Genomic DNA, 26,194 nt, shown 5'->3' on the forward strand with positions numbered 1-26,194 from the left:
TTTTTCAATTAAAGATGAATTCAATAATACTAAAGTAAAAAAAATGCTAAAGTTATGAAGATCCTCTTAATTTATCTCTAAATTTGAGCTGAGCCGTTATATATGCTTTTTTTTTTTTTTTTTTTTTGGTCATGCCGCGTGGCATGTGGGATCTTAGCTCCCCCGACCAGGGATTGAACCCGCGCCCCCTACAGTGGAAGCACGGAGTCTTAACCCTTAACCACTGAACCACCAGGGAAGTCCTTGGTTTGTTTACTTGTAAAATTTTACCTGGTTTACAGAAACTTGCAAGAAAAGGGAATTCCATTGAATTTAGAGGAAACCATCTACTGTTTGACGGGCAGAGCGTCTCATGGATCTGCTCATTTGCTGGAGATGAACAAGAAGCTAAAGACAGAACTGATGGTGGTACCCACTCCACCTCTTCTGCAAGCTTGCTTCTTTTTACTTTTTGATATTTAAAGGTCTATGCAAATGCTGTGGCTCTCAAAACATGGACTGTAACTGATTTATTCCTCCTTTCTGAATTCCCTCAAAATTGTGCCCAAGTTCTTTACCTAAGCCAACGAGCAGACAAGATCAGTGGCATAGGTTAGAAAGATGAGAAAGAAACAGGGAGCTCAGGTGCCCCCAAGCACTGCATTTAGTCTCCAGCATCCTACAGGGGACCAAAACAACCTTTCTGTATGGAAGTGTAGTTACACTGCTGCCGGGAGTTTGAGATCCAAAACATTGAACCAGTACAGTGGTTAAAGTGATCTAGAGTCAGACATAGATTGGAACCTTGGTTCTGCCACTTACATCAGCCTGATTTTGAAGAAATTTCCTAAATCCTCTGAGTCTCCCTGTCCTTGGCTGTGAGATGAGAATACTATGACCACAGCACCTTAGGGTGGCAATAGGATTAAATAACAAAAATCTTAGCATATATAAGTGCTCAATAAGTACATTAGCTTTATTGTTGGCTTTGGTATTTTTGTCTGCCATTAGCAGAGAAAAAAGAAAAGCCAGGGTTTGGGACCAGGTCAGCCTGCTATGTTCTAGACACACCTTTAATTCTAATTAGAGCAGCGCTAAGTTCAAAATACAAACATGTGAAGTGGAGCAAAATGTGGTCCCACTTTATTGTAGATTCTTTCAGTTGTGATGCTTGATTTAAGGCAGAACCATTTGTTAGTCCGTGATTTTTTTCCTTAGGGATCTTCTTATTATAGGGATTTCCTTAGGATCTCTAGTATGACTGCACTTTACCAGGGACAATGGAAAGATGAAATAAGAAGAAAGAACAGCAGACATTGTTTCTGATCGTAAGGAACCCGAAAGATATATCAAGCCAAGAGTTAATTCTGGATCAGGGATCCATTCATCAAATTAAGGTTAAAAAAGAATCCCACTAACAAAATCAAGTTTGCACAGATTCACTCATTCTTGCCAAGTCTTATTAGTTAATACTGTCAGACTTGACAAAGAATATGTTTGATGAGACCAATTTACTTTAATTATTTTATACGTCTCTGGTATAAATAATCTAGTCCCATAAAAGACAACCCACAATAACAACAACAGAAATTTAATCTCAACAAACGAATTCAACTTAATTGACCAAAAACTCCAGCCCTGCTCTGTGGCAATCTACACTTTCAGAAAGGAAGTTCTGGCAGGATAATTAGCCGGTGATGATACCCGGGAAGCCCAGGGGCACTGGCATTGGGAGGGACGGACTTTCTCTAGGGCTCAGAAGCACAAATGGTTTGTTTCCTGCTCAACTAGAGGTCACCCAGAGATAGACAAAATAAAAAGAACAATTGCAGGAAACCTTGGAACCTCGTTAATGAGGCTTCCATGTGTGGCACTGCTGGGCTCTGCTGCTCTGGGTACCCACCCAGCATCGGCATCTGGATGTGGACGGGAGGGCTGGAGGTAACAACCTCCAGCAGCCGGTTGCTGTCACTCATTTATTTTGCAGCCCAGCCCCTCTGCTTCAGCTCACAGTTCATTAAATTCTACTGCATCACCATCAACATGCAAAATAGCTACTTGAAGGGCATTCAAAAATATAATCAGAAAAGGGAATAAAAAGCCCTCTCTGAGAGAGAGGGACAAAAATTAATCCTCTCTTGTCTACTGAGTGACAACTAGGTTCTTTGGTTCTAACATGTATATTATTTAAGTAGCAGTGACATCCAACGATTATCTCTGTCTGATGGATGGGGTGTGGGGCTGTATAGTTCTCTGCTTGGAGGGTAAGCACCAAATGTGGCTGAAAAATTCTGAAGGATCTGTGTATATGGATAGGTTATTTCTTTTGCCATTTTTTCCCCTTTTTTGATTTTCAGGTGGGGAGGACTGAGACTTTATGGACTTCTGCAACATATCTTGTTTTATGCTTTGAATATGACTGTGATGGGGAAATTATCCTGATGACCCGTGCACACACACTCACTTGAATGTGGAGAAAAACTTAAATACAGAAAAGCACAAAATATGATAGGACAAATGGAGGTGTTATATTTTATGGCAGTGGTTTTCAACTGGGGGCAATTTTGTCACCTAGGGGACACTGGCAATTCCTGGAGACAGTTTTCGCTGTCATGACTGGGGGTGGGGGCTGCTACTGACATCCAGTGGATAAAATACAGGGAAGCTGTTCGACATCCTACAACGCACAAGACGCCCCCATAACAGAATTATCCAGCCCCAAATGGTAACAGTGCTGCCGCTGAGAAACTCTTCTTCATGGTAGTTCATTATGTAAATATATTAGGAGATAAGGACAGAAAAAAAATCATACTCCTTTCATTTAGGCAAATCATACAACTCCATAAATGCCCAACCCAATTACAACACCACAGCTTGGATCTACCTATTATTCTTCCCTTTACTTATAATATTTCAAATTGATTAAACGTATGCAACTACTAGAAGTAATAAAAATATGTTTCCATTGCAGGTATCTTGCACCTCCTAGTTTTGAGCTTGCATACAGGCTTGTGGACACAGATGGGAACCCCCCCGCCCCCGCTCCCCCCCCCCCCCCCCCGCCATACACATGCACACACCACACACAGAGAATTCTTTTCGGAAGATATGGCAATACACTCTCTCTGGGTTGAGGTTGGGACCCACAGCATCGACACAAGAGGAAGAGTCACAAATGTCACCCTCACACTCCATGGTAATCATAAGTGAATATTCTCTGGAAAAGATTTCATTATAAATCTCTGTAGCGTATCACTTGGTTAACAATAGCTTAACTTTTTTTTTTTCCTAAAGTAAACTTTGTTCCACCACTGTGCTAAGTACTTCCCACGTGCGAGTTCCTTTAATCATCACAACAATCTTACGAGATAAACTACGATCCCATTTTAAGAATAAGGAGACTGAAGCACAGAGCGGCAAAGTAACCTGCCCAAGGTCACACAGCTAATAAATGGAAGAGCTGGGACTTGAATCTAGGCAGACTGACCCCAGGGAGGCTATTCCCAACCACGAGGCTCCTACATCGAGTCAGTGCGTCAAAGCCACAACTTGGGCTGGACAGCTACGAGAGACAGGGATGCCTGCCGAATGGGATCAGGACGCCCAAGGCAAGGCTTTTTCTGTTTTCCCCTTGTCTACGCCTAAATAACCTCATCAACTAACCTAAGCGACTTTAGAAACAAACCAATTCCTCAAAATCCTAGATCTCCTGGGTAGAGGTTTAAAAAGTATCCAAAGGGCCCATGTACAGAGGAAACAGACCTAAGGGGCCCACACAGATAGGGTGGCACAGAAAATGGCCTGCAGGGAGCCCCTACCCCTACGTCAAGCAGAGGGTCTCCTGAGCAGTGGGCATGCCTACTTTTTACGTCTCGGACACCAGCTTGGGGCACAAAGTCAGGAGCAACAGGAAAGCAGACAGTGCTGGGAGCGGGGCTTCACATGACCCCCATACGGGGAGGCGGCCAAGGCCAGATGGACCTCGGCAGGGACCCCAGAGAGACACTGGGAGCTTCATGGTGTTTCCAAAGGAGCTGACACTGGGGCCGCATGTGAATGTAAACCATACTCATAAAAGGCAGATCCTCAGAACTCCTGGCAATGTAATCATCTTCAGGCCAACAAGTCCTGCCTCAAGAGTGTGGGAAGCCGAAGATGAATCACAGGCCAGAGTCCGCAGGCTGACCTCTGCGCACACATCCCCCGAGACGGAGAGAAACGAAGGCAGGAAGCACTTGACTGAATTGGTTTTCCCATTTTTCATAAGAAACATTCAACTTAATAAAAAATAGCCAAACTTTATTGACAATAATAGCTACCCTTTCTTTATTTCCTTACTATGTGCCAGGAAACTACTTTATCTCTGTTCTTCATAGCAACTCTGCAAGGCAGGAACTATCGCCTTCATTCTAGAGGAAAAGGAGGCTCAGAAAGGTCATGTAATTAGCCCAAGGTCTCACAGCTAGTAACTTGGGTCTGTTTGACTCCAAAATTCATGATTTTTCCACAATGGCTTTCACTGTTTCACATTACTTGTCAACCTCCAAAGTCCTCAGAACCAACTGCCTACACACACACACACACACACGCACACGCGCGCGCGCGCGCACACACACACACACACACACACACACTTTTTTCATTTAACTTAACCAGGTCACTGAAATCTTGAAGGCTGCCATGCATCCATCTCTCTGGATATATGATCCCTAAAACCAGGAGCTGAATCACAGGTGCTAAGAACGGGCAAGTTTCCAAGAGAACACAGGTCCAGTCCCCTGTCATTTAAAACGGTGACAAGTCCAGGGTCTAAGGGCTGGGCAAGGCCCAGCTGGGATCTGGCCCCAGGTGTGCTGGACCCTGGGCTGTGTCCCTCCCACCGCACCTCAGCTCTGCTTCCCGGGGCCACGGCCGCGGATGGATGAACGCATTTCTAGGTGCTGGGAATACAGAGCTGGAAAGGTACATCCCTAGTCCTGAGAGGATCCTAGAAGCTGGCGGATGTGCTGAGACAGTCCACAGATAAGTGAAGTGCACGGCAGAAGGTGGGAGGCATTGGAGAACAGAGTTCTATGGATATGAAGAGGGATGAACCGCGTCCAGCTGCTGGCCATGGGGAGATGGCACGGGGAGAAGAGGAATGAACGCATGCTCTGGGTGTGCCTGCAGGAAGGCGCCTCTGGCCAGTCATTCCGCACCAACAACTCCCCCGAGGCAGGCAGCGCACCGATCTTATGGACCAGGTGGAGAGACAGGAGGCTACCTGCCTGAGATCACGCAGTTAATGAGGGAGTCATGTGAACTGCTTTGCCTGCCTCCAAAGCCCACGTTCTCTCCACTTTAAAACTTCAGATGCTGTTCTGCGGAGCCCTGGCGGGTTGAGAGGCCAGGAGTAGGCCAGGGACCCCAATTTCAACCTCTCTGGCTCTGCTGTGTATCTATATCCGTATTTGGGTTCTACAGATGAGACTCCGTTTGAGAGAAAGCTCTGCTGCTAACAAGATCGAGTTTGAAACCCTGTACTATGATGTGTTACCTGGAAGGCAAGTGGGTCAGGCCTTTGAGTTTGGGCTGGGACAAGAAGGGCATGTGACCCACACTGGGAGGCAGTGAGGGACAATGGCTAGGCAAGCAGGCGAGGCACGCACTTCCCTCTGGAGCGATGCGGCCTGCGTTCAGAATCAGGCTTCACACCTGCTTGGCTTTGCAACCCTGGGCAAGGTGCTCCTAAGCCTTAGCTGCCTCAAGTTCAAAATGGGGGTAACACTGGTACCTACTTCATGGGGGTGTTGAGACGGTCAGGATTACATGTTCAACGATAAAGAAAGCATATAGCATGGTGCCCGGCACTTAGCACAGTGCCATTCTCGTTAACTTGCTGATTACAGCGAGGCTAGTCATAGGAGGTGAAAGAGCAAAAAAGGAAATACTATGACACTATAGGAGGAATTTTCAGGGCAACTAAGAAATCCTCACTGTTCCCGGAGTGTTGTTCTCGTTCTGAGCTCTGCCTCGTGTTCTCCTGCCCTTGATAAATGCGGGCTGCGCACCCGAAAGACGAGGGAGGCTTAGGGGCCTCCGTCTGCTGAGATGTGGCCACACCCCCATCGCTGCTTGTCAGCTGATTCAGCAAGAAGCTCAATGGAGACGGGGCTTCGGGGGATGAGATCGGTGACCCCAAACCCCCAAACTAATTTACCGCCACTGTTCAGGAGGTGGCCACAAACCCCCGGCTCTCCCCCTAAGCTCAACTTGCTCTGGCACCAAAAGGCCTAGGACAGAGGGAGGCACGTGTCTCAGCCCGGCCGAGCCCCAGAGGCCTCCTTCGCTGGCTAGATGAGGCCTTGCCTTGGGCGGAATTCTGCAGGGCACAGTGGGGTCCCAGGTCCCTTTTAGGTTCTTGCCGTCAGGGACCCTGCCAGCGAATTAAGTTCCCAGAGGAGGTTGTGACGGCTTATGGGATTTCTGTCTGTCTTCTTCACTGCTGCGCCCCAGTGCCCAGAACAGCAGCACATCCCATGAATGAATGAATGACGATCCCTTCTGGCATCTTCATGAGACAAACAGAAGCAGGGGCCGCGGAGCTTCCACAGTCACCCCCTGACCCAGCAGTTGGGTGGGATCTTCCTGCCACTGCTCTGCTCTTGACTCCCTCTCCTGTCACCCCAGCTGGTAGCACCACCGCCGGGCCTCTGACAGCCTCCCTGGGAGAGGCTTGACCTTTTCTCTCCTCCGGGGAGAAGGAAGGGTCATAGCTACAGAGCCTCAAGCAAGAAGATCAGCTCGTGCCCAGCGCACGACCTGCTCCTGTGTCATGCTCATTCTGCCAGAAACGAAAACGTTAGAGCTGGAAGCGCCCGCGGAAGTCACCTCTTGTGGAAGAAACGAGGAAACCAAACACTGAGACATGTAGCAAGTAGCCCCAAGTCACAGAGCTGGCTGCCAGGAGGGGCAGGAGACCTGGCCTCTCAACAGAGCTCTTTGTACGGCACTTTCTAGGAGCCTCTATGCCTGTGCAGGTCAGAGAGTCTCAGAAGCCTGGATTCTCTATGTATTATAAACACAAAACACACCTAGAGTTTACACACAGACGCAGGTTCTACATATACATACAGCTATGTAAATGACATATACGTATATACATATTCATAAGTGACATTAGGATATGTATAACTATTCTGTAGTCCCAAATACATTTACTAGAGAGCTCAGATAAGCCCATCTCCTTTTATTTCATACCTGTTTATTACAGGATGGTGATAACTGCAGGGCTGGGGTAAAATAAGAAATCCTGAGTGTGAGAAAGGGGAAGCGTGTAATTTGCAAAAGCGTATTTGATATTATAATTGCTTTTTTTTTTTTTTTTTTTTTTAGGCACAAATTTAACAGTAAAGAAGGGCATTTGGATTTTACGTTCAACAAAAAAGGAGGAGAGTTTAAACCAAAAGACTGGGAACTACTGCTCTGGAACTCAGAGCATATGACAACTTTGGAAATTGGCTGGTCCAACACCCCGTGTGAAGACAGGAAACCTCCACTCAGAGAGGTTAAGTCACTTCCTGTCTCAGATCAGTAGCTGTTTATTTGCTATAGGGGAGCAGCCTCGTGGAGGTTATCTGTTGTAAGTCCACACAGCACCTGCACTGAAGGAGACCAGCATTTGCTGCGGAATAGCTGAAGGGAATTTCTCACTTCAAGGATGTAAAGATACAAAGGGAAAGTGAGTTCCCAAACAGGCCTGGCTTTTTTTTTTTAACAAGGATGATTCTTGGAAGAGGAGAAGCTGAACCTGTGGCTCTGCTACATGCATTTCTCGGTGGGCAGCAGCCCAGTGGTCCCACACAGGACCCAACCCTCCTGTGTGTCCATACAGGGAGACTCCGCCGTGCCCTCTCTCAGGGGGACCCAATGTCAGGTTGCGAGGCTGCAGGAGGGACTGCTCCAGCCACCACTGCCCCTCCCCTTCGTCATCTGCAGAGGCCACCACCCATCTACCTAAACAATGAGAGGCTTTCTCTCTGGTGTCCCGGCAGGACTGAGTGTGTGGGCAGAAGGACTGCAGCTTCTAAGACAGGCAGCCTGGGAGCAGAGGTAGAGCCCCAGGAGGAATTCACCCATAGCCTTGGGCTAAGACAGACCCAGGGCCAGACCACAGGGGACGGTTCCTCCCTGATGTCGGACACTGGCCGGTGCAGGAGTCCACTTACCGCAGTGGGACTGGAAGACCTGCGGCTTGACGACCTGGTTACAGGCACTGCACACCACGAGGTAGAAGTCGTCGTGTGCTGGGTAGTGGCCAAACAAGTGCATATCTGTGGGGGAAAGGAAAACAGGTTGTTTTGAAAAAGCAACCAAGTCTCAGAAGGTGGACGGTTTCTTCTTGGCATTTCCTCGAGGACAGTTTTTCAAACAAGACGCGCAGAAAGCAATCATCTTTACGAAAGGGAAAGCAGTTTCTCCTAATGCAGCTCCCTACTCTCAGGGAAGCCCGTGCCTCAGAGAACCCCTCCTTATTTTCCTTGCAAACAGACGGCTACCCCTGTTGGTTTGGTCAGCGAGGTTGGGCTGCCTGGAATCACATGCTATGGGGAGTGACCCTGTTCTGAAAGAGGGCCCTTGGGTTAGCTGGGACCCAACGAGGCTCTAGTCATTTTAGGATGGGGGAGCTCCTCCAAACCCATTTCAGCGTAGGCAGAGCCCTCCCAGGTGAGTGACGGGGCGAGAAAGCCTGGAGAGACAGAGGAGTCATCCTGGTCTCGGCAGCTGCCTGGGCTCCCCATCACCTGTGGGAGACTCCAGGGTAAAAGGAAGTGTCCAGACAAGTGGCTTGTCGGCCGCCATCATTACGCATTCTTTATGTGGCAAAGATTTCCCGAGTGCCTAAGTGTGCCGGGTACCGACCATGCTGGGTTCCAGGGATAACTGGTGAACAAGAACGAATGCCCTGCTCTGCTGCAGCAGAAAAGAGAAGAATTAACCGAATCACACAAGTCATCACTTGGTTGTAACAGTGGTACCTCCTAAGGAGGAGATGTACAGGGTCCCATGAGAGGGTGTGGCAGGTAGACCTAACCTTGTCTGAGGCATTGGAGAGGCTTCCCTGAGGAGGGCCAGGGGAGGGAGAGGAAAGTTCCAGGTCTGCCGAGGAAGGAGATTCTGTGTGTCAGCAGAACCTCTTGGCTGGAACAGAACAAGGGGGGAGCCCAGAAGGTGGAAGCCTTGTGGACCAAGGTAGAGATTCTGAACCTGACTTTAAGATCAGTGGGAAGCTACTGAAGGTTTTTAAGCAAAGAAGTGACAAAGTTAGATGGACACTGTTAGAAGATCAGTTATGTGGCCTATGAGACACAATCACATAGGTCCACACAAAAACCTGCCCACGCGAGTTCACTGTAGCGTTATTCATAACAGCCCAAGGGTGGAAGCAACCCAGATAGCCATCAACTGCTGAACAAATAAATGAAATGTGATCTATCTATACAATGGGATATTATTTGGCCATAAAAAGGAGTGAAGTACTGATACCTGCTACAACATGGATGAACCTTGGAAACATATGCTAAGTGAAAGGAGGCAAAGCCCCCGTATTATATGATTCCATTTACATGAACTGTCCAGAACAGGCAAAACTAGAGACAGAAAGCAGATTAGTGCTTGCCTCGGGCTGCGGGGGGGCCCTGGAGGGAACTGTCGGACAGCTGCTAAAGGCTACGGGTTTCTTTGGGGGTGATAATAATGTTCTAAGATTGACAGTGGTGACGGCTGCACAACGCTGTGAACACACTACAAACCACTGAACAGCATGCTTTAAACGGGTGAATTGTGTATGTGAATTATGTCTCAAGAAAGCTGTGTGTGTGCAGGGGGTCAGCTTGGAGGATTCGGTGGTCATACCTCCTCGCCCACCGTGGGGTGGGGGGCACTCTGCCGGCCTCTCCTTAGCTGACTGGCTCCAGGGCCACTGAGAGCAGGGCGGACAGAGGAAATAAAAGACACGTTCTGCATGAAAGTCTTTGCATCACAGAGCTGAGCTTCCTCTCCCCAGCCCCCCCATGCCCTCGTTTTTTAGACTCAACCTGTGTCTTTACTGAAAACCACCGGGCGCACGATGGTTCTCCCAGCTGCAGGGCGAGGCCACAGGGAAGCCAAGTTCCTTCTGATTCAGGCACGGCTCATTTATAAGCCAACACAGGCTTCCAGTGCAGCCCCGATGCTTAGGGGGAAATGGAACCGACCCACTTGTCACGCGGCCGGGAGCCAAGACCCCCACCCCAGAGGAGGCTGGACTGGAAGGGTGAGAAGGGCCCCCATTGCTGGGTCCCCTCCACGTGCGAGGAACCAGCACACCTGCGGCGGGATGCGGACCAGACCGGGGCACAGGCGCACTGAGCCTCTGCATCATCTGTGGCTCTGGTCGCAGCCCATCATTTCCCCTCTAGGACTCGCCTCTGTTTCCACTCTGACTAAGACATTACCGGAGGGGAGCGTTATTAGTCAGTGCCTGGTAGGCGGAGGCCTGTGGAACGAGGAGGCCTGAGAGAGAACCCAGCTGTTACAAAGGCCTGCGGCGTGGGGAGGCCCAGGCCGGGCCCACCCAGCATGTCCGGGGCCCTTGCTTCAGAGCCTCCCAGCGCACAGAGGATGCACCCGGTCCCACATTGCTGACACCACTCCTGCTTTACATTTTATTTACAGATTATTTTTATAATATATAGTCTTTTTTTTTAATAACAAAAGTGATCCATGTTCTTTGAGGATACATATGAAAAATACAGAAAAGCCAGAAGAAATAAAAAAAAAATCACTGGCAATCTTTATTAACACTTTGCATCTCATTTAGATTTAGTCACATTTTCTATCCAGGAACATGTGAAACCAGGAACTGGCAAGGGCTAAGACATTTATTTATTCAACAGCATTTCCTGAGCTGCCTTCCAGCCTTTCTGCAATAGATCAGGCTAAAAAGGCATGAAAGAAATGCATTAATTAAAAAAACAAAAAAGCGCATCCACAAAATTTTCATGAGCACCTACTCTGCACCAGAAGCTGTGCGGAGTATGGGAGGCTGAGAGCTGTGGGCGAGGAACGCACCTCTGCACCTTTGTCGTGCGCGCCTGATGATATGCCCAAGGCCTGTCAGGCCTCCAGCTGCCGTCCCATTTCAGGATTCCTCCAGGAACCTGTAGACCCCACCCCCTACACGCACCTCTAGGTCGAGAGTTGAAGGTGAAGGTTAGGCTGGTCAGAGACTGGCCACCCTGGGGGTGTCCTCCTCTAGGCCCTTCACTCCACTGGGACTCTCCTTGGTTTCCTCCAGGGCAGTTTCAACCATGCACACGCCTGCTCAGAGCGTGTCTCCTGTGGAAACTGAGAGGACCTGCTGGCCTACTTGATTATTCCTTGGTGATCAGGCCTTAGAATCTCCTCGACAGGCTGCCCAGGCTCTGGGAGAGCCTGGCAGATGCGGAGCGAGATAAGGACACCTGGCTTCTCAGCACCACCACGTCGCGGGGCCAGGCCATCTCGGTCCCTGTGTGTCTGCTTGGGGATGAGGAAGGAAGGCCGGGGAGAACTGGAAACTACTATGTCTGGCATCATGCTAGGCATCCTATTATTAATTCTCCCTCTCTCAATTTACCACCCAAATAGAGCTGGCAGCTCACAGTTTAAAACAGGGGTGTGTTGACGTGGGCTTGTACCAGCTTTCGAGAGCCAACTGTGCAAGTCTCCCAACTTGTTCAGTGAGATCAAGGTGGTAACTTGAAATCAGCCCTGGTGAGAGTATTTTTTTTTTTTTTTTTTTTTTTTTTTGGCAGTACGCGGGCCTCTCACTGTTGTGGCCTCTCCCGTTGCGGAGCACAGGCTTCCGGACGCGCAGGATCAGCGGCCATGGCTCACGGGCCCAGCCGCTCCGCGGCATGTGGGATCTTCCCGGACCGGGGCACGAACCCGTGTCCCCTGCATTGGCAGGCAGACTCTCAACCACTGCGCTACCAGGGAAGCCCTGGTGAGAGTATTTATACCACGGAAATGGGCACTACAAATCTTCTCTTTTCTTTGGAAAGCCGCGTTGTTAAACATTTACTGGTGCACCACTGAACGAAGATGGGAAGAAAAGGGAAAAGTGAAATCACCTGTAATGACACCACCTCGGGATAACCACTGTTGGCATGTTAATATATATCCTTCTAGACTTTGTTATCTCATTACATTATCTTAGTTAATCCTCATAACTAACCCACAAAGTTGCTATCATCCCACTTTCCAGGCAAGGAAACAAAGGTAAGAGGTCCCAAGGCAGTGATCTTTAAAGTAGGATGAGATTCCTACTCTACAGCCCACACTCCCATCTCAGCAAAAGGCCACGTGTTTCATAAGAGCAAGATCTCATTTCAAAGATGAAGAAACCAGTCTGGAACGCTTCCATGCATGACTAATGGGCTCTGAGGGAGCCGCTGGCGTTTGCACAGGCCTGGGGTCAGAAGGAGGGATTTAGAGCGCAGTGTCCTTTGCTGTGCAACTTCAGGGCAGGTGCCTAACCTTTCTGAGTGTCAGTTTCCCCTATAAAACGGGGCTCATGTTTCTTGCCTCATGGGGTTGCTGTGAAGGCTCATAAAAGCTGCCTGGCTTTGTATTTTCTTCCTCCAGGGATTCGGAAGAACGTGTGGAAAAAGCTTTAAACAAGGTCTTTTCCCCTATTTTTCAAAACTAACTTGTCCTCATTCCAGTGGGAGAGTTGCTCCAGCCAGCACATTCTTTGACTCTGCTGCGTAACCACTCACAGCCAGCCTCCCGGGGAACCTCAGCGTTCCCTCCAACCTGCAGAATGTCCTGTGTGTGCAAGTACACCATCGCGCACTGTGTGGACAGATGAGGGCTGAGGGCCACTGGGAGGACACTCTCTAGGCTGTGGTCAGGCCCCGAGAAAACGTGCATAAAGGTGATGGGACTGTGCCCATCACAGTGTTCATCCATGTCCCAAACAGACAAAGCCAGGACTGTCTGTTTTGCCCCATTTTGCCCCTGCAAATGAATCAACTGTTGATCAGATAGATCAGATAGTACCACCATAGCACTGTCACAGAGGTGGCCTTAGTCATCCTCCTTGCCTGATTATGGGAAAGGTGAGAGCAAGCTCCATAGCTCCATTTTGCAGATGGGGAAACAGAGATACTCTTGCTTCTAGGTCAGTATTTTTTGTTTTTGTTCTTTTTAATCCCAACTCACTATACACAAATACATACCTATTTTATCTATCTATCTATGTATCTACCTATCTATCCACTCATCCATCTATCCATCATCTCTCGTTGGAACACGTACGTTACACTCTGGTATGTTCTGGTCTACTCATTTCTTTTTATTTTATTCTGTTCTATTTCACTGAAAAAAATGCTCACTGAGATCTTTTTTTAAAAATTTTATTATTATTTATTTTATTTATTTATTTTTGGCCGCGTTGGGTCTTTGTTGCCATGTGTGGGCTTTCTCTAGTTGCGGCTACTCTTCGCTGCGGTGCGCGGGCTTCTCATTGCGGTGGCTTCTCTTGTTGCAGAGCACGGGCTCTGGAGCGCAGTCTCAGTAGTTGTGGCGCACAGGCTTCGTTGCTCTGCAGCGTGTGGGATCTTCCCGGACTAGGGCTTGAACCCGTGTCCCCTGCGTTGGCAGGCGGATCCTTAACCACTGCGCCACCAGGGAAGCCCAGCTCACTAAGATCTTGAAATTAACTTCTTGACCCTTTAATGGGTCACAACTCAAAGTGTGGAAAACACTCTTCAAGGCAATCCACTGAGTTAGAGGCTGAGCTGAGCCTGAGAGTTAGCTGGGCATTTACAGAGGTTGGAGCTGGTCCTTAGGAGTCACCTGGGTGTCTGAAGCCATGAATTTGTGCCAATTATATTCTGGAGAGTGTCGTGCCAGCTCACAGGAGCTGATTGTATCTCTTCCTAACTCTGCATTCAGTGAGGCATGTCGGTGGCCTGAATCAGCCAAGGTGGGAGTATTGACACCATGGTAATCAGCATCCACTACAAACCAGGGCTGCTTCTCTTGGAGAGCTAGCTGTGAAAATATTTACCGGCACACCACTGACTAGCACCCACCATCACTCCTCCCTGGATCAATTTCCTTAGTTCTAGAAATGGAGAAAATTATATCTGTCATCTACCACACTGGATGCAGAAAGGCTTCTGTGCACCTGGGAGGAAATCATTATGTTAATATAAAATTATAGTAATGATATTGATCATTAACCCCGAAACATAGGCACAACAGAGACAGGTAAACATATTGATCACTTTCTGTATCAGATGAGCACAAAAAGCTGCCACTTGTCCAGCTCTGGTGGTGAGAATGGTCCTGGGGGAGGGGGAGTGGGGATGTTGGAGTGGAGAATGAAGTTCTCTTCAACGTCTGTCAACTTAATGCTTACTCTTTAAGGGCTATTCATGGAGATTATTCACACATTAGGCTCAGAGTATTAAATTAATGCTCCTCGTACATGGATCACACACAGGCTATTCTCAGTGCCTCTGTTTAAAGCAGGCAGTTCTTTACTTCTTCTCTTCCTTTACTTCTGGTGGAAGTCTCATCTGCAGCAGAGTCAGTCATCAATGGCATTCATGTTATCGACTTCGTCTGGCATCCTAGGCCTGCCTCCCCATAGCACTTAGGTTCCCACAGGGCTAGTCTGGCTCTCACAGCTTCAACTCCCCTGAACACCTCCCTCCCACATCCCTCTGCCCCTCTCCTCTCTCAGATGGCAGAGGAGGGATGGAGGGGACAGAACCCAGCTGGGGTGGAAGAAGAGAAAGTTTAGGACACCAGAATGGTTCCTACGAAGGTAAAATAATAACTCCGTGGGACTTCCCTGGTGGCGCAGTGGTTAAGAATCTGCCTGCCAATGCAGGGGACACGGGTTCGAGCCCTGGTCTGGGAAGATCCCTTAGATGCCACAGAGCAACTAAGTCCGTGCGCCACAACTACTGAGCCCGCGTGCCACAACTACTGAAGCCCGTGCTCCTAGAGCCCGTGCTCCGCAACAAAAGAAGCCACGACGATGAGAAGCCCACACACCACAACGAAGAGTAGCCTCCGCTCGCCACAACTAGAGAGAGTCCGTGCACAGCAACGAAGACCCAACGCAGCCGAAACTAAACAATAAATAAATATATAAATTTATTTTTTAAAAAAAGAATAATAACTCTGATTTCCTGGTGTAGTTGATAACCTGCTTCTTAAGTCAATGCTGAAAAAGAAATTGGCAGAATGGGAGCAGCATTTTATAAACAGCTTTCAGAAGGGAACACTTCCGACAAGGAGAGTCGTGAGCGTATTAACTTTCCTTTACATCCGGTATTCACTTCGAGAAAACGGCTGAAGTAAAGGAACAGGCAGGGTGACATACCCAATTTGCTATTTGTACAGGACTCGTTTCTAAGATGGGAAGACAGCTGCTTTTGTGGCTTCAGGATCACACTAGATTCTGTGCACTTTTGCATTTGCCCCTGGACACCTTCCAAAGCTCAAGACTTGGGCATTTACGAAGAAACAACTGGTGAGAGCTCGAAAGATGAAAAACTTAAGGAAGAGTGATTCCTTCCCTTTGCAAATGGGAATGCCAAGTCAAGCACAGGCTGCACAGAGAAGCAGCTAGAAGCAGACTAGCTTTGAAGGCTGGGGGACAGCTTATCAGCAATCCGTGATGCCTGTGCTCACTAGAGAAGATCAGAAGATCCCGCAGCGGGAAAAGGAAGACAGCAAAGCAGACAACTTTGAATGTTAGCTTCTTGGGAAAAAAACAAAAAAGCCCCAGAAAACAGACTCAAGTTTCCCCCAAAGTCTTTTCTGGGGTTGTGAAACCACCCTGGTTGCTACAGGAATTATGAAAATGTCAAGGTAGCATATGCCTCTGGTATAACAACGGTTTCATATACTTTTAAAATTAGGCTTCCCTTCTGAATGGACCCTAAAAAAACAAGGTAATGACAAACACTGAGATTATGTGATTTCAACACACCGAGCCGTCTCCAGGAAGGTAAACGTGAGCCTCTGCCCGTGGTGGGTAACGGATCCGCAGATCTTGGTGGGACCTACGGATGTGACAACGCTGTGATGATGGCTGGAGAGCGGGTGCCACTGGACTTCCTTGGAAAACTACCAAAAGGATGAGCTGGGCAGGCAGTGGCTTTGATGTGAGGGCTTCCACTTACATAAACTCAGACAGGAGATTACCGGGAAGAACAGTAACCGTGGTTCAAGGACACACATGGCTGCCTCCAAGCATGGATTCACATCCGGACACGGCTGCCACTCAGTAGAAGCACCTTTCACACTGGGAGAGGCTGGTCCTAGAGGCCTTCCTTTCTCCCATTAATCTTAATACACTCATTATACAGTTTTTTATTAATGTATCTTTTCTCTCTGCTCGTGGAATTTTCAGCTCTATTTTAATCACTTATGTCAAATGAAAAGCATGAGGCAGGGTGGGGGGGGACCCTTCTCCTTTGCTCTGATGGCGTGATTCTAGGTGTCCCTCAACTCCCCTTAAAGTCACAGAACAAAATAATTTGGGGTCTTCAAAGCAACGACCTCAGACCTGACACCTCCCATTCCCCTAGCAGAATGTTGAACTCCCCTCAAGGAAAATTCAAAAAGAACAAAATGTGGTCACCAGCCTCTCCCCCTCTCACACCCTGCAGCACAAGGAAGGAAGAGAGACTGGGACGCTGGACCTGGAGGTGATCGGAGCTCGGAGTTGAGAACAAAAACTATGAGATGTGGGCCTTGAAAAATGCAGCGTCTGAGAGCTGGGCTCTGGACTCAGGCAGCCTCGAGTTCAAATCCTGCCTCTGTCCAGGATTTGACAGTGGGTGGCAGTGGGTTTGGTCAAAGAGAATTTCCAGACTGAACAGAACGGTGCTATTGAGAACAACTTAAATGGGTCAAGGGAAATCAATGAAAACATCTCTTATCATATGAGATGCTCCACTTTCTTGTGGCAAGCTGAGTCTGGAGGATAGACTAACTGGTCCCTTAGTTCCCTTGCAGCTCCTCAGTTACAATGAATGGTCCATCAGGGAGTGAACAGGAGAAGAATGGGTGAGGAAGAGGGGAAGAAGGGGAGGACGCCACACCCATGTTACAAAGGAAATCCCCTTAAAAATAAATAGAATAAATAAATAAAAATAAATAGAATAAATAGATAAAAGATATATAGAGCATAAAATCTGAGTGGTTTATTCTTAAGAAGATTTAGTGAGGGCTGGCTATCTCTCTGTCTATCTATAGAGATAATACCTATATAGATGATATCATCTATCTCTATCATCTCTATCAATCATCTATCTTGACAATAAGGACCTACTGTATAGCACAGGGAACTCTACCCAATATTCTGTAATAACCTATATGAGAAAAGAATCTGAAAAAGAATGGATATATGTATATGTGTAACAGATTCACTTTGCTGTACACTTGAAACAAAATTGTACATCAACTATATCCTAACACAAAATAAAAATTAAATTAAAAAAAGCATTTACCTTGATCTATCATATCTATCCCTATCTCTCTGTCTCTTGTCTCATCTACCTGTGTGTCTTATCTATCATATCTATCTATCTTTAATCTCGATCTTTTTATCTCTGTCATCTCTCTTCCTATCTTTGAAAGCACTATAGTTTTGAGCACTGTGGTTCTGAGGTGGACTTAACTTAGTCTCAGCCTGTTTTATTGCTACAAATGCTACATTTTCGGGTGACAAGGCTGAGACGTGGCTTTACAAAAATAAATAAAAATTTTAAAAAGAAGGAAAAAAAAAGAACCTAGACAATAGCAAAAACCATCAGCTGGTTTTCAGGGGCTGCACTGTGACCTGCATGAGAGAGCCACATGCACAGCCCTGTCTGTTCCACTCACATGGCAGGAGCCAAGCGGGAGTCTGAATCGAAGTCCTCCTTGAATTTAGCCTTCTCTCTGAAATCTGAATAGACTGTGGGCTTCAAAAAAGGCTGCTCTGGGCTTCCCTGGTGGCACAGTGGTTGGGAGTCCGCCTGCCGATGCAGGGGACGTGGGTTCGTGCCCCGGTCCGGGAAGATCCCACATGCCGCAGAGCGACTGGGCCCGTGAGCCATGGCCGCTGAGCCTGCGTGTCCGGAGCCTGTGCTCCACAACGGGAGAGGCCACAGCAGTGAGAGGCCCGTGTACTGCAAAAAAAAAAAAAGGCTGCTCTGAGGCACACCTCTGTCTGCCATCTTGCTTCTTGAGATGCATGGGCCTGGAGGCTTTCATTCCATCTTGAGGAAAACAACATCAAGAGCCCGGGGCGAAGGGGCGGGCCTGGGGTCCCCGGCTGTCTGCCGGATTCACACAATGCACACTGAGGGCTTTCACAGCCCTGCTAAAACCAGAGCAACGATGAAAGCAGCACTTCCTATTGGGCCTTCCATCACTGTTTAGAGATTAATTGAGAAATGGACTGCCGGGGCCCGGCACTTCTACCACAGGGATGCTCCAACCCTCCCAGCACAGCGAGCTGGATGATTTCTCGGATGACGTGTTGTGGACCACACTGAAAGCAGAGTCCATGAAGAAGGCCACCCGCGGTGCCTTGTGAATGCAGGAAGCTGACATTTTTAAAGACACAAGCAGAGGCCTCCAGGAGACTGCCCCATGGCAGGCCTCAGCTATCGAGGTATTGCCACGAATGCCATCCGGAACATGCAGTGGGGGGTGAAAGGTCAAGAAAACGCCCACCCCAGACATGCCAGCCCCCGCTCAGCTGTGAGGGTCCTGTCAATGCTCAGCTTGCAGATTCAGGGATGAAGAAGAGGTACACACTCAGAATCTGTCAGACTGTGGCCAGGAACGCGAGGCAGTCCCAGGGCTTGGGGGTCCTGGTGAGTCCCAGGCAATGGTGAGCTGATTCCTGTTCAGAGCACTTATGGCAAGAGACCCCTGTATCCTACGGCACCTGACAGCGGCTCTGAGTGCAAAGCAGAGTTGGCTCTGGCCACGGTTTATCCGTAACTGGCAAAGAGACGGTGATATTTTTTTCCCGAGGCCGTTTGTCAAGGGTATGGAGCCCGCGTGCGCCCTTCAAAGATTACAGTGATCACCCAGACGATGCCGCCAGAGCTCAGAGGTGAACGTGCCATTTGGCTCTGTTGCCAGACGCGTTCACTTGGCATACCCAGCGGGCAGCGGCAGGAACTGCTTCATGTCCCTGGGAATCAGTGTCCAAAGCATTCAAGCCATCGGGACAGCTGGGCTGCAGGAAGTTGCTGACAGATATCCCAAGGCATTCCCCTGGGAAAGGGGGGCTTACAGGGGAGCCAGAGCGACTCCAGCTGGACCTGCCACTGCACCAGTGCTCGTGAGGGACAGAAAGGACCTTTGCTCTAAGAAAATGAGAAGAAGTGTTTGAGCATCCATCACATCCAGGCTGCTAAAACCAGTCCCACACACCTGGCAGCTACTCAGATGGGCTGGTGCCTAAAGCCGGCAGCCTTCTGAGCACAGAGGCCCAGGATAACAAAATCCACCGTAGAGAAGATTACAGAAAGCTATGTTAATGTAATGGAAAATAGGATCGATCAGCTGCAGGAGAAAAGTCACAACGTCTTCAATCGCAAATCAAGCATGAAGCTAGTTCTGTGCCCGAGGAGAAAAGGCACAGACTCTCAGCGAGGTTCCTGAGGCTCTGGGGTCCAGCCCTACCCTTGAGTCCCAGGTTCAGCTTCCACCACGTCCTCCCCCATCACTGCCCTTCCTTTACCCTTCCCTGCACACTCACCAAAGTCCTACACATCCTTCCAGGCCAGCTTTAGTGCGACCTCCTCCAGGGAGCCTTCTCTGGTTCCCGCAGAGACAATAACCCTTTCACATAGTCCTTTGCATTTATGGCCACACTTAGCCCACTCTACCTGGTGCTTACAGATAGATATACCTATCTTCCCCCATTTGTACACTGTTTTATATACTGACTCAGACATTTAATAGTTAAATACTAAGACTGTCAGAAACACACTCAAACGCTTAAAAGAGTGCCAATGCCTCAACCGCCTAACTTTAGACTAAGGAACCACCCAGGAAACAGGTGGCGTGGCTGCACGGCTGTGTGTGGGATGAGCAACTAATTCCCGCCCTGCCCTCTGTGCAACACTGGGCGAGCCACAGAGCCTCTCCGGATTTGCATTTCCTTTTCTGGAAAATAGTAGCATATCTTCCCCACAAGGTTGCTGGGAGGATTAGATGAGGTAAGTTACACCAGTGCCACCATCTTATAGGCATTCAAATGCCCATGAAATCGAACTGAACTTTAGCCTGAACTAGCTAAGTCAAAAGTCAAAGCCTCGCAGAGGAACAGTATTTTACAGAGACAGTTCAGTGTCATGCTTGGAAGGCAGGTTCTGGAGTCGGCTCGCCTGGATTTTATTCCTGGCACCACCTCCTTGGAAATTTCCTCTGGCCTCAGTTTCCTCATCCACAAAATGGAGATGGTAATAATAGGACGGTTGTCAGTATGAGATGAGGCACACACGTTTGATGTCTGGTGCTTGGAAAGCTCTCGATAAGTGTTAGGTATTACTATGATCTGGAATCTAATTTTGCATGGTGGGACTTTAAGAAAACAATTCTGTTTCACTGGAACAAAACAGTGAGTGTTGAAAATGAAGTCATTATGCTAAAAGCCACCAGAGCTTGAACTTTCAGTCATGGAAGCCACAGGGTGAGTAAACAGTAGCTGAGGATTTCTCAAGGTGTGAATTTTACCTGTAACTTGGGTGCCGAATGTAGATGCCTAGACCCTATCCCAGATCTATGGAGTGAGATTCTCTGGGGATGGAGCCCAGGAGGATGCACTTTTAACAAACTCCTCAGGGTATGTGATAAACCCAAACAATGTGTCCAATCACTGTCCTATCAGGGAAACTACTAATACGGAGACACTCGCCAGGACATCCAGTGTTAGTTGGGTGATACGGATCCTCTTGCTGGTTAAAAGGTTCTCTTGCCCAAGGGGTAGGAGTTTTCTGTACATGTAGGGGGATCACTGCAGGTACCCCTAGCATGTGGTTCAGTGTGCCCCTCTTAGGTACCTCCACTTGTAAGCTCTTTGGATCTTTGAGTCAGGGACATAGTCCAGTAGTGGGCTGGAGCCAACTGTGTACCTCTCTTCCCAACTCCACATGTAGCCACTTCACATTCGTTGTTTGAAATTCACCATAGCGACAGTATTTGCACCCTGGCAAGGCAAAGTCTACAAATCAGGGCTCTTAAATTTGCGCAGAGCCAGTATACCAGCACTCCACTGGTTCTCTCCTGTAACAAGTTCCATGCTGGAACCCAAACTCCATCGAACGTGGTCCAGCGCACTATTATTTAGGTCCTTGGATGGACTGGGGCCAGTTAAAGCCTGGTTTCTGAAAACCCAGGTAAGAAAGATGCTAAGAGTGTTTTGCTGTCTCGTCCTCATGGATTGGCTCAGGGGAAAACCTGCTCTGTGCTCTGCAGTCGTATCCTAAGCCCCAGCACTGGGCTGGCCATGCAGCAGATCGCAGTCCTGATACCCAAGTGGAGTGGGGTCAACTCGGTGTGGATGTTTCAGGGCCAACCCCTCATCACTGCTGGAAAAACACCCCGGCTCTCCTGAGGACTGCCCAGTGGCCTCTACCTGCAGGAAACCAACCTACAACGCCCAGGCAGGGCAGAGTTTCCACGATAAATCTCCTTCCCATCCCTGAGAGTGGTGGCTCAGGTACAGGGGTGGCCCAGCTAAGCTTCAGCCCCAATCCCCAGCCTGCTGTTCGGACCCACCCCCCCAGCTGCCTTTCAAAAGGTCACCCGTTAAGGGCCGTAAGCCCTGCAGTCGGCCCCATTTCGGCAGATACGGCTGAGGGAAACATACATTTTTCCTCTGAATTTCTCCACTCAGCAGTCAGGTGAGTCAGGGAGAACGCAATCCAATTCCTCAGGAAATCCTACTATGCATCGGAAGGACACGGTCTGAAAAATCTATTTTTGTGCTTTTATTTACTTAAGGCCTGCAGGCCTGGGGAAGCTTTCTCATAGTGCTATCAAGCTGCTTCTCACTTCCCAGAAAAAAAAAAGATCCCACCTTCCTGGAACACTACCGGCCCTGGCGTGGCCACACAGCCTTCTCCTCCAGCCCCTACAGTCCTGCGGCCAGTCCCCCGAGCTCAAATGCCCTCTGCCCTGGGGAGAGCGGCTGTAGGAAGACACTTTCCCAGAGCGCCTGTGGCTCTGGGCCCTTGATTCCCGGCGGCAGGAGGCTCCCTGCAGCAGCCGGCACGGCCTGCCCGTCCCAGGGCCGCCCAGAGCTCACGCCCAGAGTTCTGATTTCCTGGTTTAAATGCTGTTTTCGATGTAGAGGCACAGGCTATTTCCATGGGGTTCGTGCCTGCTATTCTAGAGGCTTCCCAGTGTAAACTGCCTGCGGGCAGGGCCGGGTCTCTTTGGACAGTCTCATCTTTCCAGAAGAACCAAATGCTCAGATCAGAAGACGAACGTGCTCCGTGTACTCAGGACTTGGTAAACTTCGACCTCGTCCCAACTCTACCTCTGTGTCACATCTACCCAGTTGGGTCGCTGTCCAGCCAACTTCAATGTGGACCCTTAACCGGACCCCAGGGCAGGCCACACACCGCACCCTCCAACTGGCCAGCAGTGGTGGGTCGTAGAGGTGCCCCAGACACTGTCCTGGGCGGCCGGGGATGGGGGTGATGGAGGGGTGAAGTCATAAGTGCATTCAATCTGCATGCCTTTTCCAGGAATGGTTGAAGCGGCCCTCTCCTCTGCCCTGGCTCCTTCCTCAGCTTCCCTGGCACCACGGGCTGCTGGGGTCCCCTGAGTCAGTGCCCCACGGCTGGCCGTCACCCCAGTGACCCAGATCCCATCCAGTGGAGGGACCGCTCGGGCCCTGGCTGTTGTGAGAAGACGGCAGGGCTCAAGCGGTATCTGGGGCTTCAGGCCTCAGTCAGTAACTCGTCAAGGCGTGAGACCCCTCTGGGTCCCCAGAGCGCCCCCTTGCTCCTGCCCCGGCCGGTGATACAAGGCGGTGGGACCAGGTGTGTGGTTCCATACCTGGCTGAGTGGCAGAATCTCTCAGCTTTTAAGGTACAGATTCCTGGCTTGTAGCCAGACTGAATTAGAAACTCTAGGGGTGAGTCCCAGGAATCTGGATGTTGGAACAAAGCTTGGCCTGTGACTTTGACGTCGCTGTTCAACCCAGCACCGGGCTAGACTCCCCCAAAGGTCACTTTCCATAAAAACAGCCTATTACCTTACATACTTTCACCGTTTATGAGCCGAGAGGGGGAAGGGAAAGCACGGGGTTAAGAAACGTCTGCTGACTTGCCTCTCCAGCAAAGAGAGGCAAGAGCGGGGAGAAGAATATTCAGGCCCCTCCCTGGCCCAGCTGAGTGGCCTCCAGCCAACCACAGAAGGCAACTCAGGAAGGGGCCACCCAGGTGAGGGATGGGTGTCACCCTTTTCGGGTTTCAGCAGCAGCCCTCACCCAGAACTCCTTGGGTAAAAGGAAGGGGAAGAGGGTGGCCCTCAGCAAGGGCACCTGGGCCCAGGCACACCCCTGGGGCTGGACACGTGTGGCCCTGGCCTCCCTTCTGTCCGGGATACCCTGTCAGGTCCCCCAGGCTGCCTTCCCCTCATGGATGTACCAGGAAAAGCCCTTCAAGACAAGCAACAGCCATGCTGAGACCAACTCAAACCAGGAAAAGGCAACCCTAAGCCCCTGATGTGAATGGCTAGGAAGGGCCTGGCTGTCTTATCTCTACAAAAGCCTGATGAAAGGGGGGCCCTGTGCCCAGCTGTCCCAGGCGCTTGCGTGTCTGAGTAAAGAGCCAGCACACCCCACCCTACACCAAACAAGATGCAGAACAGCATCAATTTCAGAGAAGAGGGGAGCTCTTGTCGGCGAGGAACGAAATGCCCCCACTCCCTCCTCTCATCCGAGACGAAATCAGCCTCCCCTTCCAAGCAACAAGTAAGGGTAGAACTTCTGGGGCAGCTCTGTGAAATCATCTGCACGTTAACCTGACGTTTCTACAAACACCTATGCCATGTGCTAGGTGCCGGCCAGGGTCTGATCTATGCTAGAGTCTTAAGGGGAAAATTTATTGATAAAATAATATTATTGAAAACAACATCCGTCACAGCAGCCAACATTTACTATCATTTACTTATTCCCCGCTAGGCACTGTGCTAAGTGCTTTATGCTGATTGTTTCATTTAATTCTCACAGTAGCCCTGCAGGGGCAATGGTCTCTCCATTGTCTAGATAAGGAAATAGAAGCTCAAAGAGGGGAAGCTATTTGCTGCCAGGCTCACAGCTTGGAAGCGTTGGACCCAACATGTGAACGCTAGTCTGCTGACTCTTCACTCCCAGGCATTTCTGCCTCTGCAAAGAGGACGGAGGCGCAGAGGAAAGGAGACCGGTGGGGAAGGGACAGGAACAGGTAGGGTTATAAGCAAAGGCCTGTGGAGTAGCATTTAGCAAATGTCCAGGGACTGATTTATTCAGAGGAAGTACCGTCCACACGAGGGTGCAGCTAGGACAACGGATGCTTTCAAAACAATGAACGAGCCAGACAGTAGAATGTACTGGTAGAATAAAGGGCTAACCTGTGCCAGACAATTAGAGAATAGGACAGTATGAGTGATGTGGGAACTTAGCAGGACAGGCAGAAAGGGCAAAGGGAGCTGGAGGAGGGAGCAGTGAACTCGGGCCGAGGTGGCAAGGGCTTGCTCTCAGAGGGTGGTCTCTGTGGGCAGGGGCCCCTGGTGCTAGAGGCAGGAAGGCGGGCACCCGTGCCTCCCGTGTGGAGGCTGGCAGCTGATGGCACCCGTGGTGATTCAGTGCAGGAAAGAGGAGACTGTTGGGCCCACTGAGTGCCATCATCAACTCCCGTACCCATTCATTCATTCATTCATTCAATGCTTATTTATTACCATTACTAAATGCCAGGCACTGGGGTTCAGAGAAATGAATTAATTCCTGCCCTCAAGGAGCTCCCTGCCATTAAGGGAAGCTGGCCCACAATTCACTATGACACATGGTAAACAGGGTGTGTACAGAGTACAAAGGAGGAAGAGCCGGGCTGCGGCAGGGGGTGGGGGCTTCCCCAGGATGATCCCAGAGGTGGGTCCAGACAGAGGAGCAGGAGTTCCCAGGCAGGCTAGGGTGGAGGAGCACCCCAGGTACAGGGAAAGAAGAGGAGTGAGATGGTAGGGTCTGTTCAGGGTACCTCAGGTAGGTCAGTGTGGCAAAGACGAGGGAACCGGGAAGAAGGGCAGGAAATGGGGCCGCAGAGGTGGGGAGGCCAGGTTTTACTGTGTGTGCATGTGTATGAGAAGGAGAGGGTGGAGAGCAGAGATGGAGTGGGTGTTCTGGAGGCAATGCTGAGCTTACTGGGACAAGCCTGGAGGTGAGGAGGCTGCTTTGAGGAGGGTGCTGGTGTCTGACCTGGGGGCAGCGGCTGCAGGGATAGACAGGATGAAGGACTCAGAGGACAATCAGCACTGACCCACTGTGGGAAATGACCTGCAGCTTTCTGGCTTGGGATACTGGGAAGAGGGGAAGGTGGATGAGAATACAGGAGGAGGGCATGCATGGTGCTGTGGACTGAATGATGTCCCCCCAAATTCATACGTTGAAGGCCTAACTTCCCTCCACGTGATGGTATTTAGAGATGGGGCCTTTGGGAGATAATTAGGTTTCGATGAGGTCCTGAGGATGGGGCCCTCCTGATGGGATTAGTGCCCTTACAAGAAGAGGAAGAGACACCAGGGTTTGCCCTCTCTCTGCCGTGTGAGGACCCAGCCATCTGCAAGCCAGGAAGAGGGACCTTGCCAGGAATCAACCATGCTGACAGTCTGATCTTGGACTTCCAGTCCCTGGAACTGTGAGAAATAAATTTCTGCTCTTTGAGACACCCAGTCTACGGTATTTTGTCTGGCAGCCTGAAGGACGAAGACAGATGGGGCAGTTATATTTGTTTTGTAACCTATTGAGTTTGAGCAATTGATTGGCAGTTTAAGAGGCAAGCTGGGGCCAGAGAAAGACTGAGACAATCATGAGCACGTAGATACTAGGGGACATGGTGGGGGTCAGCCTGTGAAATGATGCTGCCGACAGCAGGACCGAGGATGGAACTTGGGAATAATGACCAGGAAA

The 26,194-nt window shown here is 49.6% G+C and overlaps 1 protein-coding gene across 6 annotated transcripts in view; it reads right to left on the minus strand.

Moving 5' to 3' along the window:
* ATXN7L1 (ataxin 7 like 1) overlaps nt 1-26,194 on the minus strand; it is a gene marked incomplete at both ends in the record, with an annotated part of 238,488 nt that overhangs the window by 146,794 nt on the left and 65,500 nt on the right. For all 6 annotated transcript variants that reach the window (XM_082662506.1, XM_082662509.1, XM_082662508.1 and 3 more), the window contains one exon: nt 8,187-8,291. In XM_082662506.1, coding sequence (XP_082518632.1) covers nt 8,187-8,291 — 105 coding nt within the window. The remainder of the gene's footprint in view (nt 1-8,186; nt 8,292-26,194) is intronic.

Source organism: Grampus griseus (assembly GCF_964374135.1).
Source record: "Grampus griseus genome assembly, chromosome: 9".
NCBI lineage: Eukaryota > Metazoa > Chordata > Mammalia > Artiodactyla > Delphinidae > Grampus > Grampus griseus.